General features: G+C 38.0%; 1 protein-coding gene across 3 annotated transcripts; it reads right to left on the bottom strand.

Moving 5' to 3' along the window:
• Positions 1–974: 974 nt before the first annotated feature.
• LOC104437336 lies at positions 975–10501 on the bottom strand. Of its 3 annotated transcripts, none has more exons than XM_010050277.3 (8): positions 10254–10501; positions 10042–10179; positions 8314–9662; positions 6749–6809; positions 6553–6665; positions 3133–3223; positions 1914–1961; positions 975–1425 (listed from the first exon to the last, which is right to left on the bottom strand). In XM_010050277.3, exons 3-8 carry the CDS (start codon positions 9420–9422, stop codon positions 1303–1305), a joined length of 1545 nt encoding a protein of 514 aa, XP_010048579.2. In that variant the 5' UTR covers positions 9423–9662; positions 10042–10179; positions 10254–10501; the 3' UTR covers positions 975–1302. The 3 variants fall into 3 exon arrangements, with proteins under 3 accessions (XP_010048579.2, XP_010048578.2, XP_018726487.2); XM_010050276.2 differs by having other exon boundaries at positions 10042–10167; XM_018870942.2 differs by lacking the exon at positions 10042–10179.
• Positions 10502–11689: the final 1188 nt, after the last annotated feature.

Raw genomic sequence — 11689 nt, 5'->3', positions numbered from 1 at the left:
ATGAATTCCAGTAAACTCTTGCTTCCGTCTTTGGTATTTGTAGCTTACAAATTTAACATTACAAGTAGATAATTCACCCACCAGTCACCAGACTCACCACCCATAAACAGAAGCCGCCGCCGCCGGCCAATAAAGCGCCCATGCAAATCCAGCAGAATGACACCAACACTGCCGTTGACTGACCATTCTGAAAACGGCAGCCACCACCATTGTCAACCTCAAGAGGCTGGTGGATTCACCACCATGATGCTGCCGCCATTGAACTACCAAGCAAAGTTGGCACCAGCACCACCAGCCAACACGGAAGCGGCTGAGCCACCAGCCACCAGCCACCACCACCACTGATGGGTAACATTTAGTGCTCTTAAGATACTCTATTTTTCCGTTACCCCCAAAAGTACTTTCTACCCCAAATGAATAAGCTGTAAAGTCAGAGATGCAAGCGTGCCAAAACCCAAAGACAGATTTTGAGTTTAGGTGCTTCCCAATGGAAACATCACCCAATAAAAGGAATATTCCTCACAGGCTTTACATCAACTAAACAGCCCGCAAATGGGATAAATTCACTCCTGGAGCACCATGTTGGACGACATACATAATTCTTCCAAAGAATTGCTTGCCTGAATGCTATAGACGAGACAAGACCAGGCTAATGGTTTGGTGTCTCCCGTTTAATCCTCGTACTCGTAGTAACGACAGCGTATGGAAAATGTCTGCACCTACTATTGGAAGTAGTTGCAAATCCATCCAAAATAAGAATAACGAAAGCTTAGCTAAAATCTCATTAAGTTCTTATCGTTGACAAAAGTTCACAACAAATAATGAACCGCTGCTAATGCTCCTGTCCTGACTATTCAGGAAGATGCCATGATATTTGGAATCGGCATCTTCTAAGTTCTTCCGAATATTCAGTCTTGATGGTGCATCCGTGCAAAATCAAGTTAAAGACCACCAGAAATAAGGAAAACAGTCGCTGACTAGAACTAGAACCATTGTGCTAAGCTTTACTAAATCGCACACTGTAATTTACACAATACATTCCTACATCCCCCAATGGGTAAAGGCTACAGGTCACTCTGGTTTATACAGAAATTTCTAGAAAAACACGATCAACTAAAACCTATTTCACTAAGAGTAGACAAATTGTATGCTCTTTCTACAGCTAACAAAAATAAGAAAAAATCAATAGCTGAATGAGGATAGGAAGAAGGGACCAACAACATGAAACTCAAAATTGGAATCAGCTTTTGTGTAAAGAGATTTATTAGCCAAGGCTGGCATTACAGACACCTCACAGAATCATCAAGCATGTACATTGACACTCTTTTGGGGCTTATATGTTGGTTGCATTCCCCAGGGTTCCTGAGAGACTTCACTCTTGGATAGGACAAGCTTTCGTCTGCTAGCTGCAAGTTGTGGCCTCAGCTACAAGTAAAAGACAAAAATAGACAATGAATGCGTATTTTGTGTACAATGTTCCATATAACACTATTCACCATCTCTCTCTTCCATTGGACCAGTTTAAGCATTAAATCAGTCACGACCATTTTCTCATTTATCAGCTGAGCTGTTGCTTCTTTCTCAATTATTGACCAAGCAACAGTACATTGTCCTCTTATCACCCTTTCTTGTAGTCTGCTTGTGAATGTTTAGCCAAAAAAAAAAAAAAAATCCATATGTTTCTCATTTTACAGCACCCCACTCCCCCCAACCCCACAATGCACACACACCAAGACATAAAGAAAAGAAAAAAAAAATTACTAAGGCACATCTAATCCCAATTGAAAGGGTTTAGTTACTTTTATTGTTTGGACAGCCAAACTGGTTGCATTGGTATTATTTTACATCACATAACACATGTATATGTGAAAAAAAATACCAAACCAACACCAAGAGACAGAAACTGATAATACCATCTCAATATACTTCAGTTGCTTTAGAACTTGATCTGTCTCCAGCTCCTGAAGTAAAAGCATGAGAAAAGGACCCGTGTATTAGGGACTGATCTATAAAACTCACAGTTAGTTCTTCAAATAGTAGTTAACAAATTCCCAATGGTGACAATCTAAAGAGGAGAATAGGATGGTAAGACAGAGAAAAGCTTTCCCCTGGCTAATGGGTTCAATAAGGGGATCTCGAGTGATCCACCCCTAAAACTTTGTTAAAACATTCTACGATTATTCCCGACAAGTATGAAGGCTTACAGAACAGGATTCAGTAACCACAAAAACCGTGGAGAAGTATCCTGGATTATGCTTAAGGTTGTAATTGTTGATCCATCCTTCCATCCATTAGGACCAAAATTATGTTCTAACATAAAATTATGTTCTTGGTGGATTCTAAGTTTCCTCTGGAAGAGTCACTCAGTGAATGCTTAAGAGCTTCATAAATGTGGAGTGAGAGTGTTGCATGTCATACTTGTCCTACATTAAATGACTGCATACAGAAGCTGATAAATTAGTTGAAGACTCAAAAGTACAACTGCTTAACTGACCTTGGGATTAAACATGTATCCACATCAAGAAAAATGAGCATGTTCTTCTATTATTGGGGAAAAAGAGAAACAACGTAGATTCTAGAGTTTAGCTTTCAACTGAAATGAAGCCTCCAATCTCAAGATGGTCCAAACATTTTTGGAACCCATACTTACAACAGTTAAAACTAGTGCATGATTCCAATTTCTCCTTCTACTTATTTTCAGATTTAAAATGTATCTCACACTTTTATCTTAGAAAATTTTTTCTCGGAAGGTCTCGCTTTGTCTTGGAGTATTCTCCTAATTGTTTTGGGCATTCACTCCCATTGTTTTCTGGCAGAATATTCTGATAGCTGATTTCTACTAAAGTGAAAGACTGGACAGAAAGTAAACACTTAATTTATTTACTTATTAATGTATCTTTAGCTTATACTGAATTTTGAACAAAGCAAATGCCCCTAGAACCTGCCCCAGTCTCTGGACCGAATGCCTGTTGCAGATAACCATGGAAGAACACACATCTCTAGTGATAAGCTAGGCATCACAGCATAATGCATTCTAACTAAAGCATTTGCAAAGATATCTCATGCTGGATGCAGATTTAAGGACAGAAATAATACTAGTGTGAAAAAAGAATAAAAAATGACTAATGTTACCTGATGGACAGCGCAATCAGAATGGCTCGGATCCCAGAAAACAGAACAGAAGCACTCCCACTTATCAGTTTGGACTTCAAAAAGAGGTGCTCTGCAATATAATTAACTCATCCGTCAAATTATATTTAACTTAGTCAAAATAAAAACATTCTCAGGTAAATCGTGCAGTAAGTAGAAACACCAGCTAAGTGATTATTGTGAAACATGTCATTTTGTAAGATTTTAAGTACAAGCTAGATATCACTACAAATGAGTGCAGTCACCAGACATCAAGTGAGTTGCTACTACCACCATTGGGCTCAGTTGCTAATGGAATACAAATTGATGCAGGAGGTTTTCCCATGACAGAGTCATGAATTTTGTAATCTATTTAGGTAGTCTGTGTGATAATATTAGTTTCAATAAGTGGTAACACAAGGCATGCCACTCCCAATGAATTCAATGGCAAATCTAAAATGAATTTAATGTCCAGTCAAGGGATGAGATCAGATCAGTAACCCTAGTACAACTATTCTGTAGAACAGTTCGTAATGTAATCTTATTCTAGGTTGTTGAAAGCATAGACCTTTTCTTGGGTTCTTTTTGGCTTCTTTTGGGCGAACATCTTATGCTATCTTGTACATCTCCATCTTTGTCAAATGGTATCACAAGCACAACAATTGTTATTTAAAAGAAACCAAGACAAAACAAAGGCTAAAACTGAGAATTTTTGTAGCTTCAAGAGAAAATTGATATTCTAAAAGTATAGAGATAAAACTCATTATTTAAAACAATAAGCTGTTGTTATACTAGGGTTATAGAGTTAACCAACCCTTCATTAGAAATATAGCTTCTGTATTGATCCAAATGTGACAAGATGAGAGACGAATTTGTATTACCAGATTAAGCAGATGAGAAGGGTAGAGATAGAGAATAGAAGGAGCAGAGATGGTTATGGAGAGCGGATTTTGATTCTTAACTCATTTCTCACTATGAAATCGTGTGTAGACACTGATCATACATATTCATATATTTATTAATTAATTATGTAATCTATTTATTAAAATATAAAGATGTCCCTCAAAACTGGAGTCAACAACTAAACAAGTAATAAAGCTAAATACCATGATAATAGATGATTAATTCTAACAAACTAGTTTCCCTACTACAGACACTTGTTATTGACACAATAGCTTGGCCCATGAATGCCTAAGCCCGACTCTAAGCCCAACGAGCCACGTCAAGGTTCCTTAGCCCACTCTTAGGATCAGGCCAATACCCCCATGACAAAATCTTCCTTGTCTTTAAGGAAGAGCAAGAGGTGATATAGCACCACCTGAGCTTCCTTGTTTTGAAAACACTTCATGTATCTCCTTTCAAGTATTTCTTATACCATCCAAGACCATTCAATCCTTCTTTCCATAGCTTAGACTCACAATGCACAAACGCATATTGCTCCATCGTATTTCCATATAACTTCCATAGGTGTATCAAAAAAATCAACCACATTGACAAATTCCGTGTCTTTATATATGCCAGAAGAATCCTCCAGAAGATGGGCACACCTTCTACTTTGTATACACCAGCTTATACGAAAATCTGACAGCCACATTCTGTGTATTCAACATCGTTGTGTGTGACAAGTTCACTAGTTGGCTTTGTGTATCCATTAATAGTTAGACCAGGGTGCTGTTAATAGCAATTTTCATACATAATTCGAGGTCATTGAGTGAGCTTTAGTCGACCGAAAATAAGCAAAGAACTCATCAATGAGCTTATCATTCTCTCTCTCCACTAGGTCACTCAAGTGCACTCTTATGCTGGGATCTCAGGCCTCAGATCAAATGGCTCATAGGTGTTTTCTAACTCATGCACGAGAGAGGTTCACAGATCATATTGTCAAGATTATTACCACCTGGATCAAATATCAACATTCCCATTTCCCTAACACGACTCTCCTCATAGTTTCCCATTTATTTAAACCCAATTAACATAGCATTCCTAGATTGAGGTTCTGGAATTCAAACTACTTAGGTCAATTTCCAAACCCACCACATTTTATGCACATACCACTCGAAGACATTCATGCGTGCACCTCAAGCTCGCATCCACTTCTCAGCCTTTTTCCAGAAAAGCATTATTCCATCAAAACCAATGCACAATCAAGAAGAGTTCCTTGATAGTCAGAAAAAGCTACTGATTGGTTTACTCCACAAGAATGAGGCATAGAAATGGGTTTGTAAAACTTGAGTAACCAGAAGGCATTAAAATCATGAAGCTGCCTGGCATGTCCTTTAATCCACATATCTATTGAAGCGTGGCATGCCTTGATGGCATCCAGCAACTCCAGATTGATGAATCCCTCTGAGCATCCAGTTACACTATCCATTTCAGGGCCTCCCCTATCAACTGTCTCAATGGAATTCCCCTTTTCATTTTGTCATACATCTAATGGGCATTTAGATGCTCTTCACTCACTTTTACCCCATCCACGAAATTATTTGCCTTGATAATTGGGAAATCACGCTTCACAGCAGCTGCTCCTTCAGGTACAGTTAAATTGATAATCATTGAGCTTTCGCAGTTGAGAACCGCCTTCAATTCAGGTACCAATCCTTTTCCTTCTTCCATTGAAGGCTTGGGTTCAATTAGATGATTGTCCTCTTGGCCAACTACCATTCGAGCCCTTAACAACTCCAATATTAGGTCAAGCTTCGCCATGGTGTTGTTATGGAACTTCTCCAGCCTCTGCTCTGTTTCGCCCATGAAAGACATAAACTGCAGACCCACATTTTCAATTCGATTCTCCAAGTCTCTCAACTGGTCAATGGCTTCCATGGTCATCACAGGTTTGGAGCAGCTCCAAACAAATTTGTAATGATCCAAATGCGACAAGAGATAGAGATGAATTTGCGATGCAGATTAAGGAGAAGAGAAGGGTAGAGATAAAGAATGGAAGGAGAAGAGGAATTGTGTGTGTGTGTGTGTGTGTGTGAGAGAGAGAGAGAGAGAGAGAGAGAGTGGTAGGAGAGGTACTTGATTGACTTCGGCTCTCAGTATGAAAATAACATGTGGGCACTATATATATAGCCCTCAGAATAAGACTCAACAGCTACACAGCTACAACAAGTAATAAAGTTAAATACTGCTATAATAGATGATTAATTCTAACAATCTAGATTCCCTACAACTGATTATTGTCATTGACACACTAGCTTGGCCTACCAATGCCCAAGTCAGACTCCGAGCCCAATAAGCCTCATCAAGGTTCCTTGGCACAATCTTAGGATCTTGACACTTTTCAAACTCTCTGCCACCCAACTTTATTTCTCCCTTTTCTTTTAAGATGAACATTGGGGTGTTTCAGGTGAAATATAAGAACCTGTATGGGAAATTGCAGAAGAGTATCGCATCATAATCTTGAAGAAAGATGAGGCTCACCTGCGCCATTTTCCACATATATTTCCATTAACACCTGCATTATCAACTGCCTTCCGACATTGAAGCCAATTGCCAATGGAGCTGAGCCTCGAAGGCTTGCTTGATTTCAAATACTTCAAGAAGAAATAAAGAACTTATCAACTCATATTGCCAACAGAACACCATGCAGCAAGAATAAAGAGAAGTGGGGCCTTACTTGCAGATGGGCATATTCTGAAGGATCTATTGCTGCTGGCTCCTCAACCATGTTGGTGTCACTGCATAATATCCAAATATCCATGCTTTTAGCAGCTATATAAACGTGAAAAAGCAAACTGAAGAGAAATAGAGAGACTCCTCTCTAGCAAAGCATACAGAAGTCTAGAACACGTGCTACTTAACTTAAAATACTGATAAGGTGACAAAAACAGTAACATTATCTTCACCAACATTACCATCAGCATCAAACAGCAAATTATCCAAACCATGGACATCAACAGGCGATGACAAATACATATCTACTGCAAGTTAGACTGAAAGTCAATCAGGAACTGGTAGTAGCTTCAGTGTATTATCTTTTAACACAATCTGCTTTTTCAAACTAAGCTTGCCATATTACAATCATGTTAACTAGTCATAGATTAGGGTGCAGGTGTGGCGTACAGGTGAATGTTGGTGCTCAGATCTGCTCATTGCTAAGAGAACAGTATTTGAGACCCACTGTAAAGTATCCAGAATTACGACAAGGGCACATAATTTTCATATGCTTTATGGAAAAATATTAACTGACCCATGAACTTTTACAAGCAGTCAGGCAGACAAAAAACTGCAGAAGTGATTAAACAAAGTTGCTCCAGTCAAAGTAGTTTAAATGTACATGACAAGAGGTGGTTCCAATCTGTTTTTCCTTTTTAGCTGGCTAGCCATTTAGTTAGTAGCCTAAATAAAAAACATCAATTGCCAATCCAATCACATTTGCCACCACGGCCTGTAATTTCCAATGAGAGGCAACGAGGAAAAAAACAGTTTTTTCAACGTGACCGTGAACAACCCTTCATTTATGGAAGTTTAAAAGGTAATTAAGATGTGGGAAAAGGATGCAATTGATAAATGTCAGCTCTTACGCAATATGCATTTTCACTATATGGCTCTTGACACTTGAGTTGCTCCAAAACTTACTGTGAAGATAACATGTCTGTACATGTGACTGTAGTGTCTAATCAAGTCAAAATCAAACATGCCATATAGACACTTCGTTCAAATAATCTGTTTCACATGCTTCGATTTGGATCCTCAGAATGAGCAAATATACTTCAACCCCTAGTAAAAAAGGGGACCAACTATTTGGCTTTCCATATTGGTTATGTATGACAACCAAGCAGGAAAATCAGATAGACTATGTTCACTACTGCTGAGTAATTTTGAAACCTATTGAGAATACCGTAAGATTAGACTCTAGCTACACAGATCATAGAGATAACTGCCTCCATGGATGGAACATGCATGTCTCACAAGTACAAGCAAAGCTCTCAGACTAGGAAACAAAAGAATAATTTAATCATAGGCAATGTGAAAAAAGTTTCCCGCATTTAGGGTACTCCTAGGTACAGTTCAAGTGGGAACGAGGCAGGCTGTAGCTCATAACTTAAGATTCCTCCAAGGGAGGACAAAGTTCTAAAAAATACAATCTCCATCATACATCTGCAATCTTAAACTTACACTGCTTTACTTGTAAATACTTTAAATCTAATACTGGGTTTAAATGACAATAAAGAAACTTACTCTTTTTGAGGACCTCTCCATTCAGGAACATCAGCTTGGAAACCTTTGCCAACACGAACACTAGTTGTATATGGCTCATCATCTTCTAACATTGATGCTATTGGATTTGAATTGTCCACAGCAGATGCGCTTTTGCCTTTAGCAGTTGCAATAATAGTTTTTGTTGGTTTCTTGGTAGCTTTCTGCTTTTTAACAATGTGCTTCTTTCTCAAGCAAGAGGGACAAAACCAGTCATTCTCCGGAACTTTTTTTATACGAGGATAGCAACAAGATAAGTGAAATGCTCCATCACAATGATCACATATTAGCATTTTCAGTGCTGTACCATTGTGGCCACAAGATTTGCATGAGCAAGCATCACTACAGTCACTGCTGTGAGACATAGTATCTTCAGAGGCAAGAGTTGGTGTTGAACAAGTTCTTTCGAGCAATCCCTGGCTTCTAAGGATGGAGATGCAGATATCATTTTCCCTTAAGGGGACATCACTTCTTCCCTCCATACGGGTTACACTAGAAGAGGAACATTCAAAAGTCTCGTCAACTCCTGCTCTCAAGGAAGTTGACGTAAGTTCTGTGTTCGATTTTGATGAACAACTGTCATTTGCACTACCAACATCAATTACTTTGCGCATTCTACCTATTGATGCTCCATCGGGACCACGTTCTTCCAGGGCTTTGTATTTATGGAAAGGTTCAGAATCTGATATATGGGTATGGCTATCAACCACCAGAGATGGGACTGATTCTCCAGCAGCAACAATTTCATGTTTGGACAAGCAACCTAATGAAGGCTCCTTTTCTGTGATCGAAGGACCAATAGAACAATTGGCAGAAGGAATATTCCCTCTTCTTTTCATGTCCATCTGTTCATTGACAATGCTGTCAGAATCCTGTCGTAGCTTTCTTCTCTTGTATACATGATCAAAGGAATTTCTAGAAAATGTACTTAGATTTGACAAAAAATTATCTCTCAAAATACTCGAAGAGTAACCATCAGCATGCCTTCTATTTTCCACAGCTGGAATGGTTTTGCAACAGCCACTACCGGAATCTTCTTCACATTTGGGGCACATCTCTTGAGTTTCTGGCACCACGTTTGCGCCGCACATATGACAGGCTAAGAATAAAGCATACAACCCAATCACTGAAGAAAGGCAATCCAACTCAATACTTCACACTTGAATAACCCATGAGAAAATTGGTGTACGTTGTTCTTCAATCCTCAAACCAAAGATCATACTAAACGCCTTTATAGTTGTTTAACAAGAAGCAAGACATAAGAATGAGGAATTCTCCATATCAAAACTTGCAGCACGAAGCTTCTTGCATGCTTGCATGAGAAAGGATACCTATTCAGCATGAATAACCCAACTTGAGAATCGCAATTGTATTTATTACACTTAAATTGCTATACATATAAGTTGTCATTATGGTAAGTATAGATGCATATTACACAAACCCGTTAGCAAATGAAACTCTAATGCGACAACAATGAACCAGGATAAAGAGACAAACAGACAAGAGGTTTCCATACAGAACTCTAAAATTTATTTCAATGCCTTAAAATGGGAGAACCAGTTGTCATCTTGCAATGAACGTTTAAAAATCGATAGCACCCATGGAAATAAAAATGAAGGCACGTAGCAGCCGCCATTTGAGAGTAATGGCGGCGCCCGTTACGCCACCACGGATGCTACATGCTTAGAAAGCACACGGCGCCGTCATTACCTAGCTTGCCGTCATACCCATTTGCCATTACCGACGCCAATGAGAACGCTTTCACCGAAACGATCAATTCAGGCGCAATTTCGGAACAATTCTCATCCGGATTCCTAATACAAAGCCCCATCCACCCTGGAAATCAAACTTTACAACAAATTAAAAACGCAAACGCATCTCTCAAACCGCGCATCCTAGTTACAATTCAAAGAGAGGCTTACCTAAAGAATTGCAAAGCGGAGGCGAAAGTCTCTGAATCCTTCGGTCTCTTCAACCTGTATCAAGATAGAGGAAGGAATATCGCCGGATTTGTGAGGTTTGGGCGTCTGATTTGCCCGCAACTCAGTCGTTTCAAGACGATTCCCGATTGAAAAATGGGAATGAGATTAGGGCTTGCACTTTGATTTGGGGGGGAGGATCGGGCAAGAACGGCTCTCCAAAATCAGGTTTTGATGTGGTGATGTCCTGTTTGTTCGGTCGGTCCATTAATTTTGCTGTCAATATATATATATATATGAAAATTAAGCTTAATAGGATAAGAAAGGAAATTCATAAATTTTCCTATCCACTAGTTGGTAAATTGTAAACTTTTTTTTTTTTTTTTTTTTGTGAGAGTAATCTTTGAATTTAAAGTCAAATATTCTTATATAAATTATATATATGCCTATCGATTTTATTATCATAAAAATATCATTCACATACACAAATATACTTAAAACATGTGTAGTTATAATTAGACTTTCAAACTGCATTGCACAAAAAAAAAAAAAAAAAAAAAAAAAAATGAAATAAGACTCACGAACTTGCTCTTTGTCATCCATATCACTCTTAGCTTAAATTTTATATCACGCTTTTCAAAATATATATATTGTTGAGAAAAAACTTGCTCTTTGCCATCTAAATATTGAAAAAACACTATGAATTGTGTGTTCCATGTGAGTAGATCACGCTAATCAGTAACTCTTTAATGTGAAAGTACAAATAAAGAGATTACTCTACGGACGGACAGTATATCATTGGGGGCCAAATGACCAAGACACATAAAACAAATTACAACAGTGAAGATATTGATGAGAAAAATGCAAAAAGCTGAAAAATAAAATGGTAAATAGTTTTAAGACTTGATCATAAGTCAAAAGGGAGGAAGTGCACCAAAAGTGTCAAAAATTATATATAACACTCATTTTGGTATAAATTTTTTTTTTTTTTTATCATTTAAATGCCAATTCCAATCTCAAAATTTAAGTTTTTTCTAATCACCTAACCTAGGGATTGGCTTGTATAATGTTGGTCCCAATTTTTGAAATCGATGATCGACTTTGTTGAGCCTAGGATCGAGAATTGTACTAACCTATGAGTCCAGTCTAGTTTCAAGTTCAATCTAGAACAAACAAATTCTCTTTTTCGTTTCATTTTTGAAATCCTTGAAAGAATAAACATATTCTTCGAAATTACATATTCATCAACAATGCGATATTAAACAGCCAAACAATGAACATGATATAAATCAGATAGAAATCTAAGATTAGACATCAATAAAGATCCCCACTTGCCAAAACCAACAAACCATAGAAGGCGAACATGTGAATTGAAATTCAACAATAAAAAGTTCAAAGTGCATAAGATAAACCATGAATTACTTCAAATTATTAACACT

The sequence above is a fragment of the Eucalyptus grandis genome, chromosome 3, assembly GCF_016545825.1.
Source record: "Eucalyptus grandis isolate ANBG69807.140 chromosome 3, ASM1654582v1, whole genome shotgun sequence".
Classification (NCBI taxonomy): domain Eukaryota; kingdom Viridiplantae; phylum Streptophyta; class Magnoliopsida; order Myrtales; family Myrtaceae; genus Eucalyptus; species Eucalyptus grandis.
Note: the sequence above shows the minus strand (reverse complement) of the source record. Positions and strands in the feature narration are given on the sequence as shown.

What these genes read in the sequence shown, in the direction of transcription:
- LOC104437336 (XM_010050277.3), bottom strand. Translation starts at nt 9,422, where the DNA reads ATGTGCGGCGCAAACGTGGTGCCAGAAACTCAAGAGATGTGCCCCAAA. An exon ending in CTGATTGCGCTGTCCATCAG is followed by an intron (nt 1,962 to 3,132) that starts GTAACATTAGTC and finishes CTTTTACTTCAG; the next exon opens with GAGCTGGAGACAGATCAAGT. An exon ending in AACTGAAGTATATTGAGATG is followed by an intron (nt 1,426 to 1,913) that starts GTATTATCAGTT and finishes TTTTACTTGTAG; the next exon opens with CTGAGGCCACAACTTGCAGC.